The sequence below is a fragment of the Microcaecilia unicolor genome, chromosome 1, assembly GCF_901765095.1.
Source record: "Microcaecilia unicolor chromosome 1, aMicUni1.1, whole genome shotgun sequence".
NCBI lineage: Eukaryota > Metazoa > Chordata > Amphibia > Gymnophiona > Siphonopidae > Microcaecilia > Microcaecilia unicolor.
Window position 1 is genome coordinate 214,255,238 of NC_044031.1, and position 13,984 is coordinate 214,269,221.

Sequence of the window (13,984 nt, forward strand, 5' to 3'; positions counted from 1 at the left end):
GCCCTCCCCTCCTGCTCCATCCATGTCCAGCGATTCTCCTCCCTCCCCTGCCCTCCCCTCCCGCTCCCATCCATGTCCAATGATTTTCCTCCCTCCCCTGCCCTCCCCTCCCGCTCCCATCCATGTCCAATGATTTTCCTCCCTCCCCTGCCCTCCCCTTCCGCTCCGATCTCATGTCCAGCGATTTTCCTCCCTCCCCTGCCCTCCCCTTCCGCTCCGATCTCATGTCCAGCGATTCTCCTCCCTCCCCTGCCTCCCCTCCCGCTCCCAAACATGCCCAGCGATTGCCCTTCGCCCCCACTGTCCCCTCCTGCTCCCATCCATCTTTTTTAAATACCTCCTCGCCGTTAAAGCGCCGCATTAAAGTCCTGCTGCCCGTCTCTAGCTTTCCCTCCCTGTTTGCTGCAGTTCGCGTGAACTTCGTGCCCTTAGTCCCGCCTTCTGACATCAGAAGGCGGGACTAAGGGCACGAAGTTCACGCGAACTACAGCAAACGGAGGAAAAGCTTGGGCAGCAGTAACAGGGCTTTAATGCGGCGCTTCAACGGCGAGGAGGTATTTAAAAAAGATGGATGGGAGCGGGAGGGGACGGTGGGGGCGAAGGGCAATCGCTGGGCATGTTTGGGAGCGGGAGGGGAGGTAAGCATGGCGCCCTCCTGCCATGCTTACCTCCTGCAATGGAGCCGGCTCGCCCCGAACAACAACCGGCTCGCAAGAGCTGTCAAAATTTAACAAGCGGCTCTTGCGAGCCGGAGCGAGCCGGCTCCAGCACACCACTGCCTATGGCTGACAGGGCCCAAACACAGTCTGAGGCTGTTGGCTGCTACACCCCAAACACAGCCTGTAAGCTTTCTCTCTCTCTAAGTTCCAGGTCTAGCTATAGCCAGACCTCAAGGCAAGGCTTACAAATGAAAAGTGGCTTACCTCAGCCAAGTCACTATTGCTAGACATATGTTGTAGAGGCATATGGTGGGGCTTTTTTACTAGTTTATAATAATAGAGATTCTGTGCTATAATCATAACGGTATCCTGATTGTTGGTAGTGTAAAAGATCATTGGCATCCAAAAAAAAATCATTCAACTGTAAAAGAACAGCCTTCTCTAAAACAAAGACAAATTTGAAACTGGCCTGAAACCTGAATATCCATCACATAGGTTTTTCTCTTTCTTAAGAATTGGAGTGATTATAGCTTCTTTAAGACGAGTTGGAACATCACTAGTGCTCAAGGACAAACTGATGAGGTGAAATAGAGTAAAAACATCTGTATATAAAGACAAACAACAAAAAGGAATTGTGTCTAATAAAATAGCTGATGAATTGTATAGACTGAACAAATTCAACCACTTTGGTCTGGGACACAGATTGAAATTGATCCCAGACACCACTCACTTCATTGGAGTGTGAAAACTGTTCAGACTAAGCCAAATCTGGGAGAAGCCCAGTACTGTTATTTAAGAAATCAGTCAGCAAACTCAAATTCAATACCTTACTGTTAAAATAATCAGAAAAACCGGTAGCAGTCAAACAGCTATCAATAATGGCATTAGTTAAAGATGAAGATGTTAGACTTGAAACAATTTTAAAAAGATGATGAGGAATATTTCCTCCATTGCCCCTGGTACAAATAGTACCTGAATATAATATGTAAACCGCTTTGAATGTAGTTGCAAAAAACCACAGAAAGGCGATATATCAAGTCCCATTTCCCTTTCCCTACTTCAGATAATTTATATATTCCTTTTCCCTTTTTAAAACCTCATGATAATAAAACTTACCTCCGAGCTCTGCATTTCTTGCGCAGCTCATCAAATGGACATTTACGCCGCTTGTGTTCAAGATGACGCAAGTGACGTTGCAAAACAAATAGACCAGAATTATACCATTTATTCCTAGCAGCAGAAGATGCAACTCACTTACCCCCCTGTTTATTAAGCTGCACTGGCGGCTGGTGGTGTGCTAATGCAGACACATCCCATTCACTTTGAATGGGCTGCGTCAGAGTTGCTGCGTGGCAGCCGATAGCACGTCTAAGTGAACAGAGGGATTAGTTTCCAACAACTCGTTCTCTGGGGTTCTGGGTCAACTGGGCTACTCAAATCGTAATGGCCTATATGAAGCACCTCATCTCTAAAAGACAAGAGTTGGGAGGGAAAAGCCAGCGCTACCATGCAGCTGCAACCAGGGGCGTAGCTACTATGGGGCCACGGGGGCCTGGGCCCCTGTAGATTTGGCCCTGGACCCCCCTGCCGACAACCCTCTCAACGCCCCCTTCCACAGACAAACCGCCGTCGCCGTCTGCTATCTTTGCTGGTGGGGGACCCCAACCCCTGCCAGCCGAAGTCTTCTTCCTTCATTTGGTTTCTGAGTCTGACGTCCTGCACGTACAACGTGCAGGACGTCAGACTCACAGGAACAGAATGAAGCCCTGCAGATCGCAAGGCTTCATTCTGTTTCTGTGAGACTGACGTCCTGCATGTTGTACGTGCAGGACGTCAGACTCAGAAACCAAACGAAGGAAGAAGACTTCAGCTGGCAGGGGTTGTGGTCCCCCGCCAGCAAAGATAGGCGACGGCGGGGGGGGGGGGGGGGGGGGTCGAGAGGGTCGTTGGCAGGGGGGGGCGGGTCAAAGTTGTTGTTGGTGGTGCTGGTGACGGCAGGGGGTGTCGGCATTGGCGGGGGAGGGGTGTTGGCAATGGCGGCGGCGGGGGGGGGGCTAAAATGTGCCCCCTTACCTCGGGCTCAGGACCCCCCCCGCCCCGGCCGAAGTCTGGCTACGCCCCTGGCTGCAACACACTAATGATTGCTCAGAAGCTGTGGACTACATAGAGAGCTGCGTATGAATTACATGTGGCTTTTCTTCCCTCAATTGCAAAAGCAGCCAGGATCACTCGCACATTTCAGCAGAACAGAGGAAGTGTTTGTCAAAGTGAAGGCACAGTGTGCCCAAGGCTGTCCTAACATCCTGACCTAGCAGAGACACTGCAGCAAAATAGCATCGCATCAATCGACAGTCACAACCATGGCCACAGAAGCAATCCCATAAATATCCAATGATGCCCCGACCAGCGGGACACGCCACATTCCTTAAAAGCAAACCGATCAGAAACGCCTGCCAAAACAAACTTAAAACTTGTCCTTGGTTCTGAAAGGAACACTTTTGAACAAACTTAAGTAGAATGGCAGCAGTTTTGGATTACAGTACCTTCTGTAAATGGCCTGAGGGCTTCTCGGATACAACACTCTTCCAGGATCCCCGGGGGCCCTTCCACTTGCGAATATTTGGAAGTGTTGGTTGGTTCAGTTCTGTGCAAAACTACAAAGACAAAAAAGGATTTTAGAGCAAGAGTTGTATAATCACACTTTTAAAATCTAGCTGCTCAATTACTGCCCCCTTCAAAAAGGAATTGTGTCTAATAAAACATAAAACCATAAAACTTAAGAAATCTCACTTATATAATGTATTACGAACCATAGGAGCCAACTTTTCAAAATTATTGGGGGTGCTAAGCCCAATGGAAATAACCACTCTCTGGACACATACAAGGAATTTTCTCAATATTGGGGGTGCTCAAGCACCCACAGCACCCATAGAGTCGGCTCCTATGTTACGAACAAAGATCCACACACTACATATTTGGATGCAAGCTACAGAGTAAGCTGAAAACTAGAAGAAACTGGAGAATTTAAAATTGCAACTAACATTTGCAAGGATTGGAGATTTCTTTAAAAAGGTTATTAAAAATCATTCTTCACCAGGGAATATTCTATGGCAAAATTTTAAGACAACACTCATTGTTACACAATAAAAATTTGTGAAGCACTGAGTCAAAACTGTACAAATTTTAAATACCGAAAAATGGACAATTCTTTTTTCTGACTTTTGTTTATGGCATTTTCTTTTTTTCCCTCTGTTCCTTCTCTTCATTCTTTATGTATTGTGTTGCTTTTCATTCAATTATCATTTCTCAGTCATCTCAATCTCATCCATTTTCTAAACCAACACACATTGTTTTTTTTCATATCTTCCTTTCTTCCCTCTCTCTCATTCCAGTGCAGACTCCTCTCTCAGGAACCTCATGACCCACTGTGCAAGGCATTTACACAGAGTGGTGGCTCTGAGGGGGTGGCAACCTGCTGAGCCAGCCAATTTATCCTGTGTAATATCACCCTGGTAAGTAGGAGGCTTACAGAGTGTGCCGTGTAGGGAGGGTGAGTGGGTGAGGACGCAGGGACAAAATGAGCTTGCTAGGTGGGGATGGTGGTGGTGGTGGGGGGGGGGGGCAGAGCAAGATGAGTGTGCTAAGTGGTGAGGGTGGGAAGAGTAAGGTTCGAGTATGCCCTGGGGTTTTTTGAGTAGGGGGCAGTGAAGGCCAAGATTATGCCGTGGGGTGAGGGCAGAACAAGCTGAGACTGTGCCACTGATGTGGGAGAAATGAAGCTTGAGGGTGTGCCATAGGGAGGGTGGAAGAGACAGAATGATAGCTGGGGAAACGAGGAGAAAGAATAAATGGGGGCAAGTGCTTGGGAGAATGAGAGGTTGGGGGTGGCAGAATTAGGGGTCTTGCTGGGAGTTAGAAGGACAGATGGAACTAGGGAGGTTGGAACTGGGGAAGGAATTTCAGGCCTTATGATGGGAAAATTATGTGCACAACACTACAAATAATGAAGAATTTTCCAGAATTTTAAAATATTGTGCGCAAAATTCCCCCAAGAGTAGATATCAGCCATATTTTGGAGATTTGGATATTGGTTTACACCCCTGATGCAGGCTTATGCCGAAACATGGCCTCATTGGATTTTCTTGAATAAAAGATTGAGTGTTTTGTGTCCTATAATTTTATAGCATTCTTTTCTATGTTATATTTATCTTATTGTAAAACCACTATGACTTTCTGTTAAATAGAGTGGAATATCAAAACTTTTAAACTATTAAAAATGACTGTTATCATACTGCTTTGGATTTTGTTTTAATATGCAACTTCTTTCTACATCGCTGTGTCTTTGTTGGAACTTGCCTCTATTTTTTGATCTCCTGAAAAGTTATGTGCCTACTTTTGAAAATCTTTTAAGTGTATGCATGCACGCTCCATCCCGATCATGCTCCTGGCAGCATCTCTCCAATACCTCACTAACACTTGTACACATTTATGCATGTATTCTACGTCCATATGTGATAGGCAATTCCTAACCACTCCACTTTTCTGTGTGGAAATGCCTGTGAAAATCCTCCTCCTCATTATTTCTTTGGGATGTTTTTACTCCGACTGCTTTCAGGATTCAAATTATGGATGTACATTTGTTTGAAACAACATTCCCAATGTTATTTGCTGCCTGAAATTTCATGACTTTTTGTTATGTTATTAATGTGTACTCTTCCAAAAATGAACAAAACAAAAATTCTTGTATGACATGGAAAACGATACAAAATGGGATTTTTTAGGCTGCATACCCTTAATTCAAATAAACTTCAAGGAAGATGAAAGGTAGAAAAAGGGAGTTGGTAGTAAGACAGTGTAGTGATGCAGAGTGTCCTTTATGCATCCTCTACTAGAGATATCAAAGGCTCTTCAGACTGCTCGATCAGTGAGAAAGAATGGGAGGTTAGTGGTTTTTAGCCATGCCCCTCTGAGAGATGTCTTCAGGAGAGTGATATTGAATATAACTCATGAGTTCACCCTGGCTCATAATCTTTTTTCTTCTCCAGTATTAAGAAGGCAGTTGGGACCCAAGATCGGGATAACCAAGCCTCTAAGATTAGGGAGACTTATTGGGGTCCCATGTGGACTACTGAGATTTTAGAAGAACCAGAGGATGACCTTTTAAAGGAGGGAAAGTAGTCCCATAATTCTCTGCTACATTGAAAGACTACCTCGAAGAGGATGAACAAGTATTAAGAAGGAAAGCAGAGGTAAGAATGCTTCCCAAAGAGTGCCTTGGCTAGGAAGTGGTAGTGAAGAAAACATCTAGAGTATGTAGATGTCCTACAAGTTACTGTTTTGTTTTTTTTATTGGCTTAATGAAATGTGTTGTATGTCAGTTCATTCAACTGCATTATGTACCGCAGTAAAACAATGTTTTTTGAACAACATTCTACAGAGTGGCAATCCACAAGCCCAGGGCTTTGAAAGCCTTTTTACTCTCCCTGTAAGGAAAGAACCCAAGGAGCAGAGAGTGTATTTCTGCCCCTAAGCTGCCCAAAGAACCCCTGTATTTGACTAGAGCAAAAGTGAGCAACCTCGGTCCTTGAGGGCTGCAACTTAGTTGGGTTTTCAAGATTTCCCCAATGACTATATATGAGATCTATTTGCATACAACTGATGCAGTGCATGCAAATAAATCCTGAAAACCTGACTGGGTCAGTGGAGTACCAAGGGGGAGGGGGGGCGGTCCGCCCCGGGTGCACGCTGTTGGGGGGGTGCCGCGCGCCTGTCGTCTCCTCTCGTTCCGTGCTCCCTCTGCCCCGGGCAGAGGGAGCATGGAACGAGCGAAGCCAACAGGCGCGCGGCACCCCCCCAGCAGGTAAAAATACACCCGGTGGGGGTGGCGTCCTTTCGCTGGGGATGGGGGTGTGTGGTCGCGCTGCACCCGGGAGGGGCGCATCGGCGATCCGCCCCGGGTGTCAGCCACCCTATGAACGCCACTGGACTGGGCTGCAGCCCTCGAGGACTGAGGTTGCCCACCCCTGGACTAGAGGGTGAAGCAGGGAATATGGAAACAAATTAAACGAAGGTGGGTGGGATGAGTAACTTAGACAAAAGAAAGCTCAAATATAAGAAACTACAGTCATGTGGATGCCTTCCACTATTGTAGTGTTTCCCATCCAGTGGCACTCCGGTTTTCCTTTAAACTTGATCATATGCCACAGGGATCCATACTGTCTCCCATTTTATTTAATATCTACCTCAAGCCTCAGGCTGAGCTGCTTCCGTCAATGGACACAAAATTCTACATCTGTGCTGATGATGTGCAACTACTCATACCCACTGAACCAGATCTACCCACAGCTCTGAGTAAACTGACTGCCTGCCTAACTGTAACTCAGGAATGGGCAAACAACAACAAACTTTAACCTGAACCCAAATAAAAGAGAGATTCTTTAGGTACCAAACACAAGTGGATAAATACCCAACTTCAAAATACCTTTTGGGAAGTATGAACTCCCCCTAAAATCACAGGTCAGGAATTTTGTGATATTGCTAGACTCATCACTCACTCTGATCCCACAAATTCAAACAACCTTCAAAACTTTTCTCTATCATCTACGGCAGCTATGAAATCTCTCTCCATATATTGAAAAGATGAATCTGACCACAGTGGTCAATGCCATGATAACATCACAACTAGACTACTGTAATGCCCTGTACACTGGCCAAACCAAAAAGAGTTTGTATCAGCTCCAACTAATTCAGAATGCTGCAGCAATTCTGACAGAAGGCTGAAGGTGGTGTGACCACATCACACCCTTCCTGCAAAAGCTGCACTGGCTACCAGTACCTTACAGGGCTAAATTAAAACTCTAAGTTTGATTTTCAAGGCCCTCAGACAAAATGGACCAGAGTATTTAAAGACTAAGTTAGCCCTTTACACACCTTTAAGACCTCTAAGGTCCTCTCACTATCATCACTATTTGTATCTTTGTAAAAAGAAATTGTACAATGTGATACCCACCAGCGAACCTTCTCAGGAGTAGCCCCCATGATCTGGAATTTACTCCCAGAGGGGCTATGTAATTGTGAAGTGCTGCGTACGACTGGTAGCGCTATAGAAATGATTTGTAGTAGTAGTAGAACTCAAGACCACCTCTATTTCACGAAGCAGGTGAAAGCCTGGCTCTTCTCCCAAGCCTTTAATACATAGGGTGACTGACTATACATTCATTCTGTACCTGGACTAGCTTGCTACACACAATGTAACTTAGATAAGTTCCTTATCTCTTGCTTAACTATACAAAGAACTTGTCTTGAGTTTAGCTAACCATCAAATTATCCCAAGTGACTCTGTACCATGCATCTTGTTCCCATCATATATCTACTCTTGGTCCCTCAGCTATATGGTAAGCCATATTGTAGAAAATCTTCAGCATCATATCTACTTTAGTTGAATATTCTAATTCATGCTTATTAGGTGTATCATTAGTATTATGCTAACATTGTATTGTATGTCTAGTATTTGAATTCCTGTGCTGTTAAATGTGTATATTTTTGATTTTGTTTCATGGTAGTTCTATTATTAGGTTTCAATCTACTTTTTTCAAGTTTACCTCATTTATCGTATTTATGTTTATTCTTGGTTATTTTACTATTGTTGTGCTGTTAACAAAATTGTAAGTTTTATGTTAAACTGAACCTGTGTATACCGCCTTGGGTGAATCTCTTCATAAAGCTGGTTAATAAATCCCAATACATTTATAAACATATGCCATGGAAAATTCACTGCTGCCTGATGCTCAGGTCCTGACCAGCACATGACTCCGCTCTCGGCGTCACAGACACTATGGTTCTTAAACATGCAGGAGCTCATTTCTGAGCATATGTGTTCTCATACTTTCTCCTTCCCAGGCTTATCATGAGCCCAGGGTTTGGGAATTAACGGCCAGCATATAAGGCATGGATAGCTGGCCCTGCTTTGTCTAGCACATACACTGTACACACTGCCTCCCCACCTTCCACCTCTTAAGCCTTGTCTTTTGAGTTCCAAAAACACCAAGGCAGTGTGACCAGGGTATAACATTAGGAAGAGTTAAGTGTCGCATTACTTTGCACATGAAGGAAAAGGAAAAACAAAAGGCAGCACAAAATGATACTTACTTAGTTTAGAGCCTCTGAAAGGATACAGAGAGAGAGAGGTGGCAATATGAATAAACTCTCTGGGCTAAATATTGTTCTCCACTTAAGGCCAGATTCTATATAGGGCGCCTAAAAAAATCTGTGCAGTAAACATTTCCAGCTATGCATATTCTATAAGTGGTGCCTAGATTTAGGTGTGGTATATATAGTATGCTTAGTTGATATCCCACGCCTAAAACTATGCAAGCTCATTTACACCAACGAAAACATGGTGTAAATCCCTGCATGTAGACTTACGCGCACTGGGCCATAGTCTATAACTACGCATATAAATTTTGGAACACCTACGCCCTTTTTGAACTGCATGCATTAGAATTTAGGCGCAGTTCATTACAGAATAAGCTAACCGAGTTGTGGGCATAAATTCTTATTGCCAATTAGTGCTCATTATTGCTTGTTAAGAGCTGTTATCAATGCTGATTAGCTTGTTAAGCCAATTAAGTGACAAGCATTGTTATGGATTACGCTTAGATTTCAGCGCAGAATGAAGGGCGCACTATATAGAATCTGGCAGTTAGTAGTTAAAAGTAAGTGTACGGGTTTCACAGCACCAGTACTTGCAGGTGCTGGGGAAAGAGATGGGAAAGAGGGAGTCAGTACCAGGGCCGAGAAGAGCGGGCAAGGGGGGGGGGGGCAAAATTCTCCGGGCTTGGCCTCCAAGGGGGGGCCCGGGTCTGGCAAGTTTCTTCTTGCTGCCTACTTCCGGGTCTCTCCTCCCCTGCTCCTGCACGCCTACCAGGACCCAGATGATTGCATTAGCGCCATATCGCGTATAATCACCCGGGTCTTGACTCCCAGCATGGACAGGAGCAGGAAAGGACAGACTGGGAGCAGGCACGCAGGAAGTGGCTTGCCAGCACGGGCCACCCCTTGGAGGCAAAGACAAAAAGGTGCAGGAGTGGCGCTGTGGGGTGGGGGCCTGCGGCAGTCTGGTTCTGCCCTAGGCCCGGCCATGTCTCTCGGCGGCCCTGGTCGGTACACTTTGAGATGTGCTCAGATTTTTCTTCCCGCTGGTTGGGCTGCTTGGCTTTTCTTCTTTTAGGCTCATCTCTCATGAAAGCAGCAGTCAGGATCACTGAGGCTCTGATGAGTGAGAGAAAGGGACTTGAAGAATGCGAGTGGTAGTGAGCCTTATAATGAGAGTGACACACTCCTAATGAGTAAGACTTGGTATCTTGGAGTTCATCAAGCATTAGCTGGGACTGTCTCCTTCTCTAGCTTTACTGCTGACCCTGAATCCTTTCCCCTATCTGCAGTGGCTGTTCCATGGAGGATGATGCATCACATAACGTGTTGGGTCTTGGGCTTGAAAAATGTTGGGAAACACTGTACTAAGGTCATTGCAAACACCTGACACACTGCTATTAATGGGGGGAAACTAAGGCCAAAGGAGATTAGACATCAGCAAACTGCCTGCATCTAGAACTTATCATTAATCATTCACAAAACGGCCACTTTGCTCAAATACAGCAGAACAAATATTGTAGGCTTCATTTTTGCAAAGGAAAAAAAAACATCGACGCTTGAGCAATTAATTGAATCACACACTTATTTCTGTCGTTGGCATGCATGCCTGCTTGGATTCAGAAATTGTACGGCCATGAAAATCTTAGCAATAGTCCATCTGTGCCTCCATTTGCTTTGCACCCTATTGAACCCCCCCCCCCCCCCAAAAAAAAAACAGCTTGTGTGTCTCTGTCTCCCACGGGCAAACATTTCTATATATTCACACTGTAGGTAGAAATGCCCAAATCAGTAATTTACAAAACCAAAAGCACACTTCTAATAGTAAGCTCTCGGTGCCCTGAAAGAGCAGGGCAATCTTGATTTTTCACAAACGGAAAAGATAACAGTACACAAAAGGAACTACACTATGTCCAGAAAAAAGTAAGCCCCCTAAACATTTTTTAATAACAACCTCAAACCTGCACCAAATTAATTTTACGTGCACAAAGGGACATCTATTTCGAACAATGTTGTGTGGTTTTGTAGAAATCCACCTTAACGTTACTGAGATGTCAAATTTTAAATAACACTACCCAAAAGTTAACACTGCTAATGTCAACCTGAACAGTCCAAATGTTTAAATCTGATCTTTTAGCACTGTATCCTTTTTAAACTCTGAGTATTTTAATTAAAACTCAGTCTTCTTTTGACATTGGAAAGAATAATCCGAATCTTAGTTACCTGATGCGTCCACCTTGGGGGTCAATGCTCAAGAAAAAGATCTGGGTGTCGTTGTAGATAACACGTTGAAATCTTCTGCTCAGTGTGCGGTGGCAGCCAAAAAAGCAAACAGGATGCTAGGAATTATTAGGAAAGGGATGGTGAATAAGACTGAAAATACTATAATGACTTTGTATCGTTCCATGGTGCGTTGGCACCTTGAGTACTGCGTTCAGTTATGGTCACCGTATCTCAAAAAAGATATAGCGGGTTCCAAGATGGCGGACGCAACTCGGTAGCGATCACCGAGGCTCCCTGGACTTACCCTTTATTTGAAAGTTTCCGTGATTAGAAATGTCACATACAAAAAGAAAGGGGGTAGTCAAAAGCCTACCATCTGCGACTGCGGCTGCCCAAACAGTCCAGACGATCCTCGATGGTTTCGCCACGAGTACTCCACGGGAGAGGGCGAGGGGGAGCTCTGCTGAGGGAACGTTCGGAGGAGCGACGAATCCCCTGGAGCATGACACCACACTTTCCTCCCCGGATCTCAATCCTCCTCCGTGTCCTGCAGACCTCAGCGGGAAGGTGGAGCTTTTGGCGGCGTCCGAAGATGGCGCCGAAGAAACCTCAGTGGATGGAGCCTCACCCAGAAAGACTGCAGAAGATTTACAATGGGAGCTTTTTGCTCCAGCGGAGGTAACCCTGGGAAGTATCTGGGCAATGTTACAGCATTTAACTACAATTACTATGAAAGCTGCTTCGGATACAACTTCTTTGGTAACAAAAGTTGATTTCCTGAATGACTCTGTAGAAAAGATACAGCAGGAAGTGAGTTCTCAGAGAACTGTTTTTCAACAAGAAATTGACTCGTTAAAAAATTCTACAGACAGCCTGATTAAGGATAAAATTATTCTACATAATAAATTAGACCAGCTTGAAAATTTTAACAGGCGTCTTAATTTGAGAATAATACATTTTCCAAAAGTCCCAGAGGTGAGTGCACTTGAACTATTTAAAAAATACCTTTCTGAAGTTCTCAATTACTCCTCTGATTTGATGCCTCCGATCAACAAAATATATTATCTCCCAATTCCGCAAAAAGAGGAGCAGAAGAGAAAATCAGAAAATCAACCTATACAACCTCCTGGATTACAAGACTTGACAGCTTTTTTGGAACAGTCTATGAGTGATGTTCAGTCTCGCACTACTTTGTTAGTATCTTTTGTTTTTGAGCAGGATGTTAACTCAATTATGAAATTATACTTTAAAAATGGATATACCCGGACGTGACAAGAGCTGCTCAAGAAAAACGTAAAAAGTTTCTTGCATTGAGAGAAGAGATTAAATTGCTGGGAGCTAGTTTCCTATTATCGTATCCGTGTAAATGTTTGGTAAAATATAAGGGTAACAAATATATATTTTATGATCCGGACCAGCTGAAAAGTTTTGTTGAATTAAAGAAAATTGTCAAGTGACCCCTAGGGAAAGTTTTGAGAAATATAGTTTAACCGTGGATCGGAGTTCAGGCCTGTTTGCTTATTTAAAATATTATTCTAGTGTTCTTCTCAACTTTAAGAATTCCCCTCCTACTTTTAGTGGTCTAAGAAGAGAGGATTAATTTCTAGTAAATGTATTTGCTTTGTATTATTTGTGTTACCCTCATGTTTCTATTGCAAGAAATTCTTGTGAATGTATTGCAAAATATAAATAAATATAAAAAAAAAAAAAAAGATATAGCGGAATTAGAAAAGGTTCAAAGAAGAGCGACCAAAATGATAAAGGGGACGGAACTCCTCTCGTATGAGGAAAGGCTAAAGAGGTTAGGGCTCTTCAGTTTGGAAGAGGCAGATGAGGGGAGATATGATTGAGGTCTACAAAATCCTGAGGGGTGTAGAACGAGTAGAAGTAAATCAATTTTTTACTTATTCCAAAAGTACAAAGACTAGGGGCCACTCGAGGAAGTTACATGGAAATACCTCAATAGCAGACTATGGACTTTTCCTCCAGGAATTTGTCCAAACATTTTTTAAACCCAGATATACCAACCGCTGTTACCATATCCTCTGACAAAGAGTTCCAGAGCTTAACTGTTTGTTGAGTGAAAAAAAAATATCTCCTCCTATTTGTTTTAAAAGTCCATAGTCTGCTATTGAGGCAGACATGGGAAGCAACTGCTTGCCCTGGAATTTGTAGTATGGAGTGTTGCGACGATTTGGGTTTCTGCCAGGTACTTGTGACCTGGTTTGGCCACTGGTCTGACCCAGTATTGCTACTCTTATATTCTTATGACAATTTGTTTATCAACGCACAATGATATCATGAATGACATCAGCGAGTAAGTAAGTAATTAAGTCATGTCGAAAACTGAGAGTTGTGACAGCAGTTTGTAAAAATTAAAAATCTCTTTAACGGGACGAGGGATTCCTATGTAATTTGGCGTCCATAACACAAATAGATGTCACTTTGTGCATGTATAATTTTAATTCGGTGCAGGTTCTACTACTACTATTACTACTATTTAACATTTCTAAATCGCTACCAGGGTTACGCAGCGCTGTACAATCTAACAAAGAAGGACAGTCCCTGCTCAAAGGAGCTTACAATCTAAAGGACAAAAAAGTGAAGTCAATCAAATTGGGGGCAGTCTAGATTTCCTGGATAGAGGTACAATGGTTAGGTGCCGAAAGCGACATTGAAGAGGTAGGCTTTGAGGAAGGATTTGAAGATGGGCAGGGAGGGGGCTTGGCGTATGGGCTCAGGGAGTTTATTCCAAGCATAGGGTGAGGCGAGGCAGAAAGGGCGGAGCCTGGAGTTGGCGGTGGTGGAGAAGGGTATTGAGAGGAGGGATTTGTCCTGTGAGCGGAGGTTACGGGTAGCAGCGTAAGGGGAGATGAGGGTAGAGAGGTAATGAGGGTCTGCAGATTGAGTGCATTCGTAGGTTAGTAGGAGAAGCTTGAACTGTATGCGGT

At 44.1% G+C, this 13,984-nt stretch overlaps 1 protein-coding gene across 1 annotated transcript in view; it reads right to left on the reverse strand.

Moving 5' to 3' along the window:
• Window positions 1–13,984, reverse strand: part of EEPD1 (endonuclease/exonuclease/phosphatase family domain containing 1) — a 226,499-nt gene that overhangs the window by 46,537 nt on the left and 165,978 nt on the right. Inside the window, exon 3 of the mRNA XM_030204174.1 lies at window positions 3,203–3,313. Coding sequence (XP_030060034.1) covers window positions 3,203–3,313 — 111 coding nt within the window. The remainder of the gene's footprint in view (window positions 1–3,202; window positions 3,314–13,984) is intronic.